Consider the following 18,039-nt stretch of genomic DNA (forward strand, 5'->3'; position numbering starts at 1 on the left):
GTCACCGCCGGCAACCTCAGCGCCGCGGGCAACATGCGCCACCCCATCGCCAGCACCCTGGTTACCACCTTCATGGCAACGCCCTCAACAGCACCATGCCCAACACCCGCCTCGATGGCACCATCCTCACCACCGTCGCCAACGGCAACACCAGCGCCTGTAGCAACATCCTCACCAGCGTCACCAACCCCGTCATCGGGCACCCTCACTGCTAGCAACACCCGCTTAGCGCCTTTGTGGACGGTGACTCTCAGCCGTGGCAGCACCCCCCGTCTGATGGAGCCACAATACATCGTTATGGATGGCAACGCCGCCAACCTGCATATGCACACACCCTCTCTCACCGGGCAGCCCCCCACCCAGGGCCTGCGGTGCCAGCAGGACCCGACTCCACAGATGGCTCACATGCAGGCCGGGCCGGTCCACATTTCTGAACACGAAAGTAAATTTAATTAACTGAAAGGGTTAAAAAAAAAAAAATCCAACCCAACAACCTCTCTCCCTGAACTAAACTGAGTGTCCACAAATCCCATTGGCATTTTCTCCAGAGGGAGATGCTGGCAGGGAATGAAAAGCAAACCCATGGCCTCATGATAAAAGAGGTGTTTATTGTACATTCAAATACACAGCTATTTTTCTAGCATTGGTTCTGTACAGTGGATGGGAAGGCATATGCCCTGGTTACTCCCTTTGACACCGGTCTGCTCTGGAGTCTATTTCCTTAGGTCACATACACCTGATCAGGGCTAAGCCACCTCTGCAATGAACACACCAACCACGGCCCCGCATGCAATCTGATGAACTGCCAAAGGGACACATTTGCTGTGGCAAATGGATGGTTATTTGGGTCCCTCCACCAGGCTGCTGGATTGTGCTGACTCCACGTGCTGCGCTAAATGATAATATTGTGCAGAACATCAGGTCTAACCTGTGGTATTCTCCATCCAGTTCAATGGAGGGTCCATGTGATCCAGCAGGTGCACTGTTCTGACCCCCAAATGGCCATGAACCAGACTGTTTATAACCAGCACTTTTTTAGTGCAGGACACCGAGTAACAGCCAGGCCACCTGCTCAATAGTTTCAGAGCATCTGTTTACCTGGGCCTGAAATGCGGCATACGTGGTAGTGGCCAGCCTGCATTTCTATAGCACCTTTTGCCAGGGATGTGAAAGCACTTTTCGGACAGGAAGCCATTATACAGATAGTATTTTGCATTTCCTGGGATCAAGAACCACTTGACAGGTAAGTAAGCTTTGCAAGACCCCTGGGAGATAGGCATGGGGAGTGAAAATCTGCCTTCGGTGACTGCCAATGGGATTGCAACTGAGAACTTGGTTTAGCCGAATATAGATTATCCGCAATTACAGATCAGAAAACAGACACAGAGGTCAAGGCCCTGGCTTTCAGAGGTGCTGAGCCCCTCCAGCTCTCACTGACTCTTGCAGGTGGGTGCCAAGTGCTTCTAAAAACCAGCAATTTACCCAGGGTGGGGAGAGGTGGGAATAGAGTCAGGAGGCCTGGCTCAGAATCAGCTGCTCTAACGAACCACTTCCCCATCTCTTCTTCCTCAAGGTGTGGAATGGTCACTGAGCAGCCAGCAGTAACCACATACCATGCAATGGGGTCTGAGGTGCTGACTCAAGACTTGTCCATGTTCATTCAACAACCCAGTGAGACGGATGGATGTGCAGCTCAGGGACGTTGGTTACAAATTCCAGGCGTCAGCCAGCATCTCCAGTTAACGGATACTCTGCACCTCCATTGCGCCTTTCATCAGAGGATCGCAAAGCACTTTAACAAAGGAGGGGAAGGCTCATCATCCCTATTGCAGAGATGGGGAAACTGAGGAACACAGCAGGGTCAAATGACTTGCCCCAGCTCACACTGTGGGTCAGTGGCAGAAGAGCGTATGGAATCCAGGCCACCTGACTCCCAGTCCCCTGCCCTAACAGATTCCCCCTCCTCTTCGGTGAATGCATCACTACTGGCTTCAGTGCTCCACGGAGTCATTGTGACCCTGGTGTCTCAAACCCAGGGTGAAGCAGCTCAGATATAAGGTTGCATTGAGGAGCTACGATTTCACATCAGACCGGGCTTGACAAAACAGCTGGATCTTGACTGAAAGGTGAAAATAATATAGTGAAGAGACTCCCTAGTGCAACCCTGGCAGAGGTGAGACGTGAAAGCTTCTGCACTACCTTCTGGATAGAGCACAGGCCCCCCATCCCGCTCTGGGGACTAGCGAGAGCACAAGAGGGTCATTGAGAAGCCGCTCACTAATGGAGACGTGCTAAGCTGGCAGAAGTCCATGGCATGGCTTTTTGAGCAGCGGGGCGCTGGTGAGAGCACACGGTGTCGAGGGAGTTCCCATTGCAAAGATGTCGGATGTTGGCAGCTCTGATGGACGCAGTAGGACCAAGTGAGCAGGGTGAGAGGCGACGGAGTGGCTCACTCCAGGAGTCACGTCTGCAGCTCCAGGAGGCAGTTTCTGTCCCGGTCAGCTAGGGTGCCTGAGCTGAAGACGGCTGTGTGATGGGCGTCTTCGATGTCCTGCAGCACCTGGAATAGCCTTGTGGGTCCGTCCACATTTTCAGGGTCTGTGGAGGTGCAGGGAAGAAGAGAGAATTACCCTGACTGGAGTGGTGCTTGCACAGCAGCTGCTGACAACACTACCAGCCTCAAGAATCACCAGAGGAGACAGCACCACCAGAAATTCGAGCCCCCCCCCAGCAGCAAAGGATGATAGCTAGAGCTGGTTGAAAATTTTGATGGTTGATGGCCAGGACAGGGAATTATTACAAGGTAATGTGGCGTTGTCTGGGAAAAGGGAGGAGAGTGTTGATTATTAGATATATGGCTAATCACAGCACATGCCCACTTGGGAAAGATGAATAATCCATCAACAACAAAGCAATACCTCCACTTTGGCGCAGAAGAACGTTTTCATTTTTCTCCGTCAACATCTCCAGATACTTTTCCCTTAAGGGAGCAAGATGAAACAACAATGGGTTTTCAGATGTAATCCGCCATTAACCGATTAGCCCCACTATATTCAAAGCCAAGAGGCCAGAAGGTGCAATCCTGCACAATGCCACTGATAACCGGAGTTGAAGACAATCAGCATCTCATGAGATGGTCAGGACGTTGCAAGATTAAGTTCTGTGTGTCTGCTCCCCTTGGCTAACTCTGGACACATGGTGGCTTCTTCTAAGGACCTGAGAGCAGCCACCCCAGCCTCTTGTCTATGTCCATCCCCCTGCTCACCCACACTTCCTTCTCTGGGATGTAGCCCCAGTGAATGCTCAGGAAGGAGGAACTGTTCAGGGTGATATGGGGTGTAGATGAAGGAGGATGGGGACAGTCAGAAAGGGAACACTCAGGGTGAGTGTCAGGAGTTCCCGCACCGTGAGATCCATTAAGATAATGGAAGAACCTCCCAAGGGAGATGGTGAAAGCCCCATTGCTTGGGGCATTTAAACTAGAATGGACAGAGCACTGATAAATAGACTGAAGGGAACAATCCTGGCCTGGGGATGGGCAAGATGTGACCTAACAGGGATTCCAATCTCCAATTTCTAGGCTAGTCACTAATGATATCTTTCTGCACAGGATCCCAGGCTGCAACCAGTGTAGAGGGGGGCCCTGGGGTATCACCCTCACTCTGGCTTCAGTCAGAACGCCTGGGACATGTGCATATAGACAGGTACGAACTCCAGGCAGATTCCGGCCAGACCTTTGAAACAGCAGAACTCTGGGCCTTAGACAGATGATTGCCAGGGGCAGAGCGCGTGGCCTGTTGGCCCCTGGGACACGTAACTCACTGTGCTGATTGGCCCCCCCTCCCTCCTTGGGGCCACAGAGATGGTCCTCCGCGAGCAAGAGCACAGTGTGTGAGACTCACTCCATGCTTACAGGCCCCTCGCAGGGCACAGAGATGATCCCTGGGTGCAAACTCCTAGAGGGAAACAGCCCCAATCATGCCGCATGAATCAAGCGACTCACCTCATTAAGTCTCTAACTCCAAACAGGTGTCTAAAAATTAACTGAGACTCTAGATCTGGATCCAGGGGGTCATTCCATTCCTGCAGAGTGACTCCGTGCCGGGTTTGATCACATCCCAAACCTAGGCGACAGCAGCCAGGACAGTAGGTTAATTTGAGGTGGGCCCCCAAAGGCGGACTGTTGGTATCTGAGTGGTGCCCTCTAGTGGATGTAAGAGCCAACGGGTTTAACCACACTCGCCAAGGCATTCTGCGACTCCCCCTGCTCTGGCTTCTCTGGAGGAGGGAGCGTCTGGGTGTTCCCAAGCCATCAATACAGCAAATTAACACAGCTCCGCGCCCAAGGAGACAGGAACAATACTCTGCCTTTCTCTAGCACCTGAGCCCTGGTCTACACTACAACCGAACTCCCAGTGTAGCCAGTGCTACATCGACAGGACAGCTTCTCCTACCGCCTCTCAGGGAGGTGGGGGTGGAGCACGTATGCTGACGGGAGACGCTCTCATAGGAGCGTCTTCGCTACAGCGACGCAGCTGCATCGGTGTGGCCTTCTAAGCGTAGAGAAGCCCTGAGCCAAGGGGCTCCAAGCCCTCTCGGCAGACAGCTAAAAGAACAAGCTGACGACCCACACGTCCCTAGTTTGGACTGTACCAGCCACAGCCTCTGCGGGTCAGGCACAGAGGGGAACCCATCCCACCCACGCACCTGTAGATTAGACAAACACTTGATGCCCAGTCATGCGTCTCACAGATGGGACCCTGAAGGCACAGAGAGGTCAGGTGACTTGCCCAAGGTCACACAATGAGGCAGTGGCAGAACTACAGCCCTAGAACCCACCCACGAGCCACGCCTCTCTGTCCCTCTGCTCTCACCACTAGACTCCCTTTCCATTCCCAAACCTTCCCCTTTGCTGGCAGGAGGCCGGGCAAGCACAGTACCTGTTTTAGCCTTTTGGTGGCAGCAGCTCCATTTGTCTCCTTTGAACACTCCCGGGTGATAGGAGCCCAGCATCTCGGCGTTGTTAACGCAGACTTTCCTCAGGGCCGAGAGCCACTGGTTCAGCTCATTGACGCACTGAAACAGACATGCACAGCGGGCACTGCCTTATGTCCCTGCCAGAGGTGCCAGGAACTGAGTGACTGGAGGGTCCCCACCCACGGCCCCCAGCATCACTTGGGCTGCAGCCCCTGGGCACTGCCCAGCACAACGTTCGTGTGCCAGACTGGGCGCAAAGCAAAGGGCCCCCATCCGTGGCGTGCCAGCCGTGCATTGCACTAGTGCCAGAGCCTCCTCCCCGAACTAGCCGGCCTCACGAGGCAAATGAAGCGTCCGCCCCCCACCGCCCAGCAGAAGAGCCTCTTCTGGCCCCTGGGACTGACCAGCTGCGTCGATCTCTGCCTCAGGACTGCTGCTCACACATTCTCAAACTGCAGAGCGTTGTGGCCGGCCTGCAGGCATAGAACCCAGGAGTCCTGACCCCCAGCCCGCTGCGCTGTCAGGGAAGGGGGACGACGCCGGACGTCCACGGCCAGGCCCATGAGTTCCAGTCTCTGTTCAGACTGGAGCAGTCTCCCGCGCATCCTCACCCGTTCCCTGAACGGACACCCCCCTGGCCTGGGTGACCAGCCCACCTTGCACTGCAGATAGGCCATCTCCAACTGCTCCGCCTCATCAGCATAGATGATCTGCATCACATGGGAGCTGCCAAAGCTTTTCTCCTCCACCTTCTCGGCCGCCCGGATGTTGGACAGGGTGATGAAGGAGCTTTTCTGAAATGAAGGGGAGGGCAGGAGCCATGGAAACCTCAGGAGGGGAGAGGGGGCGGGGGCCGGCCCCATGGCAGAGCCCAGGAGATCTGAGCTCACCCAGGGAGAGGCCATGCCTCCCTTAGAGGGGGCTTCACAGGAGAAAGCTGTCTGAGGTTGGGTCCATGCTGACTGGCCTCCCCAGACTCTAGAGACGATGCCAGCGGATCCCCTGCATTGCAGAACGGTTGGCCATGCTTCTCTGGCCTGTGCTCTGCAGGTCAGACCAGGTGATCCGAGCGGCCCCCTCTGCCCTTCAGATCTCGAACGGATGGGCAGGAAGAGCCTTCAAGGCCCTGGGGCAGCTCTGGCCAGTTCACCCACTCCAATGGCTGTTTTAATCTGGCCCTCGAGCTCCTGCTGGGGAGTGGGGTCTGGAGCTTACCCCACTCCAATCGGGGAGCAGGATCGGGGGCTGCTTCACGACCAGTTTGCCCACCCCCGGCGCTTTGCACATATTCTTGAATTCTCAACACCACCCCCGGAAGCCAGGAGCAGTTCAGCTCCACATCACAGATGGGCAAATGGAGGTACAGGCCCAACCCCGGCTCCCAGTCCCACCAGTGCAAGAGAATCCCCCCACCACGGACAGGCCAGCAGAGTCTTTGCCCCGTATCGCTGCCAGGTGCGTCAGGGGACGAGTATCCCCTAGAGCACAGTGTTCCCGGGGGGCTCACTGCGACGCTGGCAGCAGGGGCTGGGCTGGGGGCTGAGGGGGGAAGCAGCTTCCATCTGTCTGCCAGGTCCAGGCAGAGCCGTGTCCACCTGGGGCCCCCCGGCCACTTCTCTTCCACAATCAGTGCAGCCCGAGCGAAGACGTGGGACCACCAGCTGCCTTCCTGAGATGGGCCCGTCCTAGGGATAGGCTGCAAACCACCCCCCGCTAATGGCAGGGGGCGTCCCCCTTACCTTGGAGTTGGGCGTCTTGGCAAAGCTGAGGGCCTCGCTCGTCAGTGAGAAGTAGAGTTTCTTAAAGGAAGATGACAGCAGCGGCCCTTTGCCTTTGCTCTTGTGGATGAATAAAGGCCCCTCCTTCACAACCAGTGTCTGTGCCTTCGGCTGGTCCACCTCTGCAAGCAACAGGGATGCCCTCAGAACGAGCCAGCTGCCGCTTAGCCCCCAGGCAGCTGCAGGCCTCAGAGCAGTGAGTCCCAGAGCTATTCCCATTTCACAGCTGGGGCAAGCACACAGGTCTCCTGCCCAAGGCAGTGCCCTGTCTGCTGGAGCACGCCGCCTGCAGGCAGGGCCGTCTGCGACAGAGATGGCAATTTCCTGCACTGTCCCTGGAAAACCTTCTTGGGCCTGGAGTCCATGGTATTAAGAATGCAAAGCTTATGCATCGCTGTGGGATTGCATGTCATGCCTCCAGGGGCAGACGGGACCAGTGTGAACCCGGGGGAGTGTTCTGTACTCCCAGGGAGCGTTTGAAACAATGGGCCAGACAAGAATGACCTTTGGGGGACAAACAGTTAAGTGGGGTGCCTAGGGAATCTCTGGGGAGGTGGTGAATGCCAACGTACCCCTCCTCCCCCCGGTTATGCAAAGCCCCAACCAGAGGAGAGAGCTTGTGTCTGTGGTTCACTCTTGCATGAACGAAAGGCCCCAGCTGTATACAGGAAAGGCTAACCTATGCACAGGCTGCCACGACCTTGTAACCACGAAAACCCCACTGGGTGCGGTGTGAAGGACTGCTCACCCCTTGCTGGAGCTGGGGGTGATCTCTGGTAAGCATATTAGCACACATGTAGGTTTTTACTGTTTGTAATGCTGTCACCTGAAGAACAGGGTGTTTGCTTAGAAAGGGCTGCGTGGTACCTGGTCACTGTGGGAAATTCTCCTGTCCTAGCCTCTGGAGGGGAAGCAAAGCGCAGACATTGGCCTTTTAGACAGTCTGGCTTGCTGGGGTTATCACAGCATAGGCAGGTGACTGTGTAGCCTGGGGAAACCCGAGTCAGGTGGGCGTGAGATGTGAGTCTCTGTCCAAGAAAGGGGATGGCTGGGGCCTGAGGACTAAAAGTGGGTGTCCTTGCTGATCCATGGAGCAGGAATACAGGTCCCCTGACCTGTGACAGGCTACTTCATTGATCCCAGTCTGATCCACCTTGCTCTATCCATCTAGGCTGAGGAGAGAGACTGAGTCCCAGCGTCCTACTTGTGGGGGCCAGAAGCTGCTATGCTTTTAGAAGAGGGATTCAGCCCAAAGCCACATCAGCGATGGCAAATCCCCCCCGAGACAGATGGAGCAAGGTGTGGGGTCCTTAGGCCAACTGGCTCCAGCAGATCGATTCACCTTCCTTCTCCTCGATGTCTATGAGCTTGGTGATGAACTCCTTCATCTGGGAGATGCTCTGCTGGATGGTGGGCTGCAGAGGGGCCATCCAGCCTTCCTTGGCCCGGCTGGCCGCAGCGTCCATGTTCCCCACGGTCTGGATAGCCTGGCGCCAAACGAGAGGGAAGGATCACAGCACGCCACCCGAGCTGCCCACAGCTGTGCGCTCCGGGCAAAGCCAGGGCAGCTACACTCTGCCTGACATCAGGGCAGGAAGAGAACCCAGGAGCTAGCTGATTCCACTGCTGCCTTCCATCCAACGGGAGCATGGCACACTGGGTCAGCAGGCAGCGAGGGCTGCCTGGGGGGATACTGCCTGTGCTCCCATGCCAGCCCCTCGGCTTGGCTGATCGGAAATGCTGCATTGGGAAGTGCTGGCAGGGTCCCTTATGGACACAGACACCCCACCCCACCCCCTGCCGCCAATGGAGCACAGCGTGGGGCAAAACGGGACTTACCTTGGCTAGGAGCAGCAGGGTCCGACTGGTGCGGGCATCTGCATGTTTCTCCCGCAGGTGGAAGAGCTTGGGGGACATGATGGCAGGAGAGAAGAAGCGGAGGCAGAGGAAGCTGGTGACGGCAATGAACTTCACGTTCTGCAGGAGAGTGGCCAGGGAGGGGTGGGGTGTCAGCAGAGAGACAGAAGGAAATCGCTCATTAAACACCAACAGCAGCAACTTAGGCTTCCCAGGGAGATGGTATGGGTCTGTCAGCTGATCTCTGTGTAAGCACAATCAGAATCGGGCCCCCTGAGCCTCCGTGGGTCAGCAGTGTCGCAAAGTGCTTTCGCAATTATACAGCGTGTTCTCCCGCCACTGTAATGCAGCCACCTCTGGGGTGGAACGAACATGCCAGCTGTTTGACAAGGCAGCCAACGGTGGGGAAGAATCCTGCATTCAACTTAAACTGCAAAGGGGAATTCAGGGAGACATGCACCATGCTGGAAATGGGGACAGTCGAAAAATGCAGTTTTTTTTCCTGCAGAAAATTCAGATGAAGGGGGGCGGGGGGGGGGGATGATTTTTATCTCAATTTTCTCTGGAGAATTTTGACATTTCAGTGAAAATCTGAAAACTGGTACATTTCAATTTGCTGCCATGGTACCTCATGGGAGCTGTAGTTCGGTGCCTCATGCTCTCCTATATCGGTACAGCTTCCTGGTTGGACTACATCTCCCATGATGCACCATGGGGTTCCCTGGCCTTGGTGCATCATGGGACATGTAGAACAGCCAAGGAGAACCACACTACAATTCCCATAAGGCACCGGGGCAGGCTAATCCAAATCAAGATATGTCAATTTTCCGTTTTTTGACAAAAAGTTCGAGATTCTCCACGGCGCTTCCTGTGAAAAAAAAATTATTTAGCCGAAAACCCCATTTTCCATCCCAGAACAGTTTAATTTCAGACCAGCCCTGCAGGCCACCATTGCTTCATTAATGGCCCAGAGGGAAGAGTGCCCCCTGCTGAACCACAGCGCTGCTCCTTGCAGCTCCCACCTCAGCAGGCCCCGCACTGGGGCCTGTCTTGGTCCAGACGGAAACAAGGCTGCGATTTCCAGCCAGGGCTGTCCCCTTCCCATCACCGCTGTGTATGAGCAGCAGGCTCAGGGCAGCTGCTGCCTGGCGGGTTAAGCTGTTCTGCAGCCTCATAGCCAATGCCTGTTGGAAGCCAGCCACAGCACGGGACAGCCAGGTCCCCCCGGAGAGTCACGGTCTGGCAGTGAAAGTCACCATCCCTGTCTCTGTGCTGGGCTGGCTTCTCTCTGGGCCGGTGACAGAAAGGGATGGGGAGGGCCTGGCAACCGACCTTGTGTTTGTTCTCCGGGAAGTGCTCCTCGACCCGCTTGAAGAGCTGCCTGAAGGTGGCGCGGATGGTGGCGGGACACGTCCTCACCGACTTGGCAATGGTGATGAGCAGGTCGGTCAGGTAGGACTGCAGGTGCTGGGTGCTCTGCTGGATCACCTCGCTCTCCGTCTGGATCCGATGGAGCCCGGAGCACCTGCCAGGCAAGCCGCATGGACACAGTCAGGAACGCACACTGGGGGAGACCGTGTGCGTAAGCATGAGTGGTCTCTGCAGCCACGCAGCTGGGGTGCAGGGCTGCCAATCCACATGCTTCTGGACACATGCTGGCCACTGGCTGGGGTCAGGAAGGATTGTTGCCCTTCCCCACCGGGGTGAGGACTGCACCATTTGGTGCTAAAGAGTCTAGCACAGCCTGACGTGGGATATAGGACACCGAACTAGCTGGACCATCGCCGGGTGAGTTAGCTCCCTCCTTCCTAAGTCATCAGCCGATTCTTCTGGCATCTGTCTGGCTCTGTTTAGAGACAGGCCCGAGACACCAAGTCAGGAGTGGGAGCTGGAGGTTTGGTTTGGGCTCCTCTCTAGCCCTAGGATTCCAGAGCAGAGAGAGAGATTTGCAGCCAGGGACTTACAGGCTTTAGGAGAACGCTCTGTTTGGAGGGGAACATTAGGCAGGTTTGTGATCCACACAGAGTCTAGGGCCTGATCCTCAGTGTCAGTCAGTGTAGATCCATTGACGTCAATGGAGCGATGCCACCAGCTGAGGATCTGGCCCCTTAGGGTACGTGTACACAGCAACCCCCCAACCCCCAGGTCAGCTGACTTGGCCTCGCACTGAATAGCTGTGTCGATATCCAGGCTCGGGTGGGAGCCCGGGCTCTGAAACCCAGCAAGGGGGAGGGTCTCAGCGCCCAGACTCCAGCCTGGGCCCTAAGGTCTACACTGCTCTTTTAGCCCCACAGCGCAAGCCCCATGAGCCCGAGTCAGCTGCCCGGGCTCAGACTCGCTGCCGTGGGGTTTGGTTTGCTGTGTGGACGTACCCAGAGACTCTGGCTCTTAAAGATTGTGGGCCTGATCAAACTTGCATCAGGTCTTCATGGGAGTTGCAGCCAGGGGAGAGGAGCATCCGGCCTCCCACATCCCCTACGCTCAGGGAGCACTGTCAGCTCCAGCAGCAGCGTGGTCTCAGGGCAGGGTGGCTGGTGCCAGGGCAGTCCGGGGTAGCAGTCTACAGGTCAGCGCCACATTCCTCGGCGTCGGAGCCAGAACACGGCTCTTGGTTTCTGCCACTCTCGTCCCCTGCCTGGCGCCCGGCACTGCCTCTTACCCGACCTCTTTAATCTCCACCTTGCTGGGATCCAACTCGATGTACTTCTTCTCGTCAAACACTCGGTTCACTGTCGGCCCCAGGACACTGTGCAAATACTGCATCCCTGCCACCTAAGGAGAGGCGGCCAGTGAGACAGGCAGAGGAGTGTGCAGCTCACACGCACACCCACCCACTCTCCCCCCCCTCAGCATTTACAGGCATAGTCCTGCGTCCAAAGGGCAAAGCTGGATCCACGCCACGTGTCCGGATCTCTCCCCCACTGCAGCCCTTTGGCCAATGAAAGTCTCAGGGGTCACCCCACTATCTCACGGAGGATGGGGGTCTTACAGATGGACTCCAGCTACAGAGATCCAGGCCCAGGTCTCCTCACCGTTCATTGCTCTCAGAGCTGGGTGTTTGTCCTGGCCCGTTACAGAGATAAGGGCGGGCTACAGAGTAAAGATCTGGATCCAAACTCCCCACGGTCACAGGGTTTCAGCTAAGACCCAGCTCGGCTCCCAACTCATGGAGCAAATCTCAAGGCAGACTAGGGCCTGCAACTGGAGGGGGCCAGACTCCATTATCTAGGAGGTCATCTCCCGCCCCGGCATCCGTGGATACTACAAGACCGATAACACACTCCAGGGGATAACTCGTGGCGGCTGAGCACGGGGCTGCACCTTCAGAAAGGATTCCATCGACTTCGAGGCCAGGGAGTTGCTCCGGAATAACGTGTTTGGCTCATCTGAAAATGAGAGCGTCACCCGTGAGAGACCTGAGGAGCCAGAGCCCCCGAGAGCAGAATTTCCCTGGCACATCTAGCACGCTTAGGGCACATCTTGCAGGCCAGCCTGAATGTGCTTGGATAAAAGAAGAACAACCCAAAGCTTCACCTTGGAGCTCAAGTCAAACCCAAACTGACCCTTTGGGGGCCCTGGAAAAATTCAGGTCCCTTCCCCAATTATTTTATTATCATTCCTGTTGCAGTTTCTAAGCATTCCCATCATGGCAGGGTCTCCTGCACTTCCAGCCCAGCCGTGCAGGCCCAATGGGAATGGAGGCGACTCTCAGCAGTCCTGACACCTAGTTCCCACTAACGTTCAGCCTCAAGCACGGAGCTGAGCCAACCCTCCAGGCCTTTTGGCGATCGGCCCCACTCGGATACGTGGGCCCACGTCTCCTAACGCCACATTAATCCAGGTGGCGACATTATTCCGCATGTGGTACTGCAGCCCTTGTGACTCCATCCTGGCCAGCAGACGTTAGCTCTGGTCACTAGGAGAAGAGAGCTCTTCCCGAAGCCTGGCTCCAGATCAGAACACCCCCGAAGTGGGGGGTTAGCCAGTTCCAGGGGGGTTGGCCTGTTTTAGAATTCAGTGCCATCAGTGGACTCGAGCCATCCAGCCTCTTGTCTGTGACCTCTCTGCATCATCAGCTGTTTGGAGGTTGACAGACAAAACTCACCTGGGCCGGGGCAGCTGACCCTGATTCATCCCAAACCTACAGGGCCATGGTGGGTTTGAAAGCATGAACCAGACGTCACCGTGTTTGTGACAGACTTGGGGGATGATGGGGGGGAAGGGCAAAGACAGTCTGATGAAAGACTCTGAGCTCCCCTGCTTCTAAGAGGAAGGACGGTCATAGCCAGGCTATGGCTTCCTGCATTACCTGGGGCAAGTCACTTACTCTCTCTGTGCCCCAGGTCCCCCTTTGTACAAGAGGGATAATAGTCCTGCCCTGCCGCCCAAGGCTGTTGCGAGGTTGAATCCATTAAGGACGGGGAGGTGCGGAGATCCTCCAGTGACAGCGGCCATAGATGCCCCTTGGACAGATTCTCCTTTCTCGCCAGCGCAGTTAAACTCGTTCAGAGCTGGGGCTTCAGCAGCCACTTTAACCAAACACCAACTTTACCTCACTTACGAACAATGTCCCATTTTCTTACTTGCCAGTAGATGGCGCGCTTTGTATTCACTACTTACCTACTCAGAGCCAGGTAAACAAACCAGCCAAGAAAGAACCTTGTAACAGCGGTGGCACTGCACCGGATTTACATCAGAGAAAGCGAGAGGAGAACCGGGCTTACAGCTGCAGGACACGCACCTGGCTTTTGGGATGCTCGTCTATCCCGTATACATGCAGCAGGCTGCCCCTTACCTAGAATCACTTGGGTTGTTTAATGGAATCCCCAGGTGTGAAAGGGGACAGGTAAGTGACAGGAGAAAAATGGTTTGTGAATTCCTGCTAGTTTTACATCCCCGTAACTACACCTACCTCGCCCCTTTCATCGGTAGATCTCAAAGCACGTTCCAAAGAAGGTCAATAGCATTATCCCACTTGACAGGTGGGGAAACTGAGGCACAGAGGGGCAGTGACTTGTCCAAGGCCAGCCAGCAGAGCCAGGAATAGAACCCAGGTCTGCTGAATCCCAGTCCAGTGCTCTATCCACTAGGATCCCAGACCATTTGACTCTAGCCGGGTCACTCGCGGCTAGTGTAATAACAGGCTCCTCCCCATAGCCTCGTGCCTCACCCGTTTTATCCAGCTCCAGCTTGAAGAGGAGATCCAGGAACTCTGTGGCCAAGCCTTGGCCTAGGAAGAGCTTGACGAGGTTGATGGCCACTTCCTGCCTGCACTCCGCCGTCGTGGTTTCGTCGATCAGGGTGATTAAGCAAAGCTTCCCATCCTGCCGGGAAGAGAAGCGGGGGCCGCAGTGAGTGGAAGAGGCAGCCAGGATAAGGCCTTCCCCCTCGGCAGGGCAGAGCTGGGTTCTGGGGAGTTTTCTTGGCTGCTGGCAGCTCTGGAGGCTGAAGTTTTGTCTCCAGAGTAGGTACAGCATGGGCATTGGCAGAGCTGGGGTAACCAACCCTGCTTGGCCCGACAGCGGGGTTCGAAACCCTGCATCATCAGTGGTAAAAGCACGAGCCTCTGCCACTTGAGCTACAGGAGTCACTCCCTTAGCTGCCAGCTGTAGTAGACTGTTGTCCTCTTACATGGGCCAGCCACTGGACAGAGACAAAGACCACACTCGCTTAGTGTGGCTTATACTTGCTTCCCCCATGCAGCCCCGCCAAAACGCCTTACAGACTGTAGGCTGCTTGGGGCTGGGGCCATCTCTGTTGTGTGTTTGTACAGCACCTATCACAACGGGGTGCTGGGCTCCGTAGCTCGTTGCCAGTCCCAGGGGCCTGCAGGGACTGAGGGGTGGCTGACCGGGCGCTCCTACAGTGAGAGATTATTTGAGTTCCGAGTCTGGACATCTCTCTAAACTCAATGCTCTAGTTTACCCTCTGGTTATGGGGCTCCATGCAGGAATCGCTAGGTCCGGTCTCTGAAGACTAGACTAGACGATCAGAGTGGCCCCCCAAAAAAAAAATCTATGACTGAATTCCTGTTCTGAACGGGGGTGATGCTGGGAAATATTAGCCATGTGCCCAGCCTCCCAGCTGTGTCCTGCGTGGGATGGTATGGGGCAGCCAGCTCACCTTGGGCCCCGCTTTTACTTCTTGGCACAGCAGCTGGACCAGAGGCTGGTAGTAACTGCCTGGCAGCACCGTCTCATCTCGAAGCCTCACCTGCAGCTGCAGGGAGCCCAGGTTGCCTCTGAAATGGACGGAGCACAGAACCAGAGTGGAGAGAAGCCAGAAGCTGGGAATGAGCAACAGGGGATGGATCACTTGGTGATTCCCTGTTCTGTTCATTCCCCTGGGGCACCTGGCATTGGCCGCTGTCGAAAGACAGGATACTGGGCTAGATGGACCTTTGGTCTGACCCAGTAGGGCCACTCTTATGTTCCTATGAGATACCACGTGTGCCAGGACCAACGAGGACACCCACCCGATCTTGGTGCGCAGAAACCCCACGGACGGGCGTCCCCTCGGAAGGGCTGGCACAGAAATACAGACGCAGAGGGGAGAGCGCTCCCTACTGCATCGCCCGCCCTGCTCCCTGCAAGCCCCAGGAACGGTGGGGTCAGCACTGCCTCGGAGGGAGAGCGCCCCCTGCTGAATCCCCTGGCGTTCTCTCTGCATTTTATGGCACGAAAACGTAACTGGATAATGACAGACTCACTCATCCACTCTGGGCTTGGATTTATCTGGCCTCAGCCTGAACCATCCTTCCTCTTGCTGAATGGTCTGTGACCCCTGGATATTAAACACCACCTAGGAAGGAACGCAGGAGGAGAAAGCTGGCAAGGAAAACCGACCGGGTTACCACAGGGCACTTTCGCTATCGAATCACTTCGGGAATAGTTCTGACGAGTGTCACCTGCTACTTCTCTCACCGTTAGCTCATTCTCATGGCCAATTGCACGTATTACACCACCACCGAGGAGGCAGAAACTGAGATCGGGGCCCCCCATGGCGCTGTCCGTGCACATAATGAGAGACTGTCCCCCCTTCCTCCCCTCCCCCCCCCCACGCAAGGTGCTTACAGTGCAACAGACAAGAGAGAGCCAGGGTGGGAGAAAGGATTTCAGATGGGGAATGGAGACCCAGAGAGATCGGGTGACTTGCCCGAAGTCCCACGGGAAGGCTGTGGCAAAGATGGGAACTGACACCCGGTGCAGTGTCTTAATCCTGAACGCCCCCTTCCTCCACTAGGCCATCCTCAGGATGCTGGCGGCTAGCCTAGAGATGGCCCAGACCCAGATGCTTCTATCTGAACCCCCAGCCTGCCCCGGAACTTCAGTGGTTTGGATAAAATAATAATGAAAACACTTCACCTCTCTACCTAACTTCACCAAGGGACTGGCAGCACTTTACAAAGGAAGGGAGAATTATTTCATCCTAACTTAGATGTTTCTACCTAAGTATCTAATTTTCTCTCTTGGATTTTACAGTGATGGGAAGTACCTGAGCCCCTCCCCATCTTTAACACGCTTATCCTGCGAGGCAGGGCGGTGCTGCCATCCCCTAGTACAGATGAGGCACAGAGAGGCTACAGGACTTGCTCAAGGTCACACGGGAAGGCTGTGGCAGAGCTGGGAATTGACTCCGGGTCTCCTGAGTCCCAGACTAGCGCCTTGACCACTGGGCTATCCTGCCTCCATTTTAAAGATGGGGGAAACTGAGGCACCGGGCGGCAACGTGGCTTACCAAGGCTACAGAGGGAGTCAGTGGCAGCGCTGGAACTGGACCTCAATGTTTGATCCATGAAGCTTATTAAATATTAAATCCTAATGACTGTATAAGAACCAGGCCAATGGAGGTGGCTCGGATCAGCTGGCGGTCGCCCCTCACCTTCCCCAGGAAGTCGTTCCTGCTGACGAGATCCCAGTCCCACACCTCAATGCAGAGCTTCTCTGTGGCTGACTCGTCCAGGTCAAACTCAAAGGTCTCGTTCCAGCGGGGGTAGCAGGATTTCTTGACCACCTTTGGGCAGGGCAAAGCAGTACAGCTTTAATCACCCTCCCGAGCGGGATCTGTAATCCTCCACTAAGCAGCTCAGGACAAGGGACCAGCGTCTCACCGAGCCACCAAGGGAAAAACAATGGGTTTTGTTTTTTTTTTAAAAAGAGAGTGTTCTTACCTGTGTCACTAACAGCCCTTAGATTATCAACGTGGGAAGAATTGTAAAAGCCTAGTGCCCGATTCTTCCCGGCCTTGATTCCTGACCCGATTCACTGCGGCTCTGCACCTTGTGTGGTCGTCCGCATCAGTGCAATGCGCCTCAGGCCCACTTTGCACAGTGTGAGGGACCACGCAAGGCACAGGACAGGGAGTGTCAGAGACGGCCTCAAGCCACAATCGCCAGAGCTAGATCTCCAACCCCTCAGCGCTGAGGAGTGGTGAGAGGCCAAGGGTTTGGAGCAGCCCGTTATAAAAAGAGGTGGCGTATGCAAAATTCAAATGCAGATGTCTAACGAAGTCTGGGCTTTTGGGGCCAGTCTCCATCGATTTGTCACCCTGGCTGTTCTTAGTTCCCTTTTTGCCCTTTGGACAGCGGAATTACGCTCATCAAATTTCACCTCTGTCTTTTCTCTTTCTAATCAGTTTCACTGCTGAGGCCCAGATTCCTAGTTACTCTAAGGCCTTGTCAATGGTTCTGGCAATCTAAAGGGGCACTAAAGTGCATATAAATTTACATTTAAGACCACCAGAAGGCCTCTTTTCCCTGTTAGAGTGGTATAGTGGGGGCTTAGTGTCACTGAGAATTCAGGCCTTTGATTCTCATGCACTACAGCAGGTTTAGATCCCAAACACAAACGTTAACCCTCACTCCTCACAGCCCCCTGTTGCCATTACGCAGTGTTACCACGCTTGTGATTTTATAGTGAGTCTTGCCATAGGACATGTTTCACTGAAAGCCCCAGCTCCTGGAGTCATGTGATTATGGGGGGAAATCATAGCTTTCATTTTATAGCTCTCAAAGGCAAAAATGTGACCCAAAGGTTCAAAACAGCAAAGGCAAATAAAAAGAATCCAATTTTTTTTAAGCCAATCTCATGATTTTTGAGGGGACGTTTGTGGTTGTCAGTACTGATGCCTTTTTTCATTTGTAATTGTGCAATCATTTCGATTCCTATTAGCTCTGGTAAAACTTTCTTTAAAAACAAAAAACCCCTAACTATACAAACGTTAAAATTTAGGTCTAAACTACCTACATTTCCATCCCCGGGGTCAGCAGATCTCTCAGTCTGCCGACTTCTTCCCACAGGAAAACAGTTAGCGGCTCTAGATCGTTCCTATGCATGGTTTGCCATCCAGGAACACGGGACTTGCAGAGACCTCCTGGGTCACTGAGTCTAGTACGCTTCTATTGCGGGCAAGAATCCCATTCCTAAAT

At 55.1% G+C, this 18,039-nt stretch overlaps 1 protein-coding gene across 1 annotated transcript in view; it reads right to left on the bottom strand.

Moving 5' to 3' along the window:
- Window positions 1-2,461: 2,461 nt before the first annotated feature.
- The window catches only part of LOC135890780 (ras GTPase-activating protein 4-like), a 47,604-nt gene continuing 32,026 nt past the window's right edge, over window positions 2,462-18,039 (bottom strand). Inside the window, exons 7-22 of the mRNA XM_065418203.1 lie at window positions 16,494-16,625; window positions 15,322-15,413; window positions 14,736-14,853; window positions 14,299-14,301; window positions 13,783-13,936; window positions 11,934-11,998; window positions 11,272-11,384; window positions 9,945-10,137; window positions 8,595-8,732; window positions 8,098-8,242; window positions 6,717-6,877; window positions 5,634-5,771; window positions 4,941-5,076; window positions 4,004-4,124; window positions 2,919-2,980; window positions 2,462-2,598 (exon numbers count right to left, since the gene is read on the bottom strand). Coding sequence (XP_065274275.1) covers window positions 2,462-2,598; window positions 2,919-2,980; window positions 4,004-4,124; window positions 4,941-5,076; window positions 5,634-5,771; window positions 6,717-6,877; window positions 8,098-8,242; window positions 8,595-8,732; window positions 9,945-10,137; window positions 11,272-11,384; window positions 11,934-11,998; window positions 13,783-13,936; window positions 14,299-14,301; window positions 14,736-14,853; window positions 15,322-15,413; window positions 16,494-16,625 — 1,908 coding nt within the window. The remainder of the gene's footprint in view (window positions 2,599-2,918; window positions 2,981-4,003; window positions 4,125-4,940; window positions 5,077-5,633; window positions 5,772-6,716; window positions 6,878-8,097; window positions 8,243-8,594; window positions 8,733-9,944; window positions 10,138-11,271; window positions 11,385-11,933; window positions 11,999-13,782; window positions 13,937-14,298; window positions 14,302-14,735; window positions 14,854-15,321; window positions 15,414-16,493; window positions 16,626-18,039) is intronic.

Source organism: Emys orbicularis, chromosome 17, assembly GCF_028017835.1.
Source record: "Emys orbicularis isolate rEmyOrb1 chromosome 17, rEmyOrb1.hap1, whole genome shotgun sequence".
Lineage (NCBI taxonomy): Eukaryota > Metazoa > Chordata > Testudines > Emydidae > Emys > Emys orbicularis.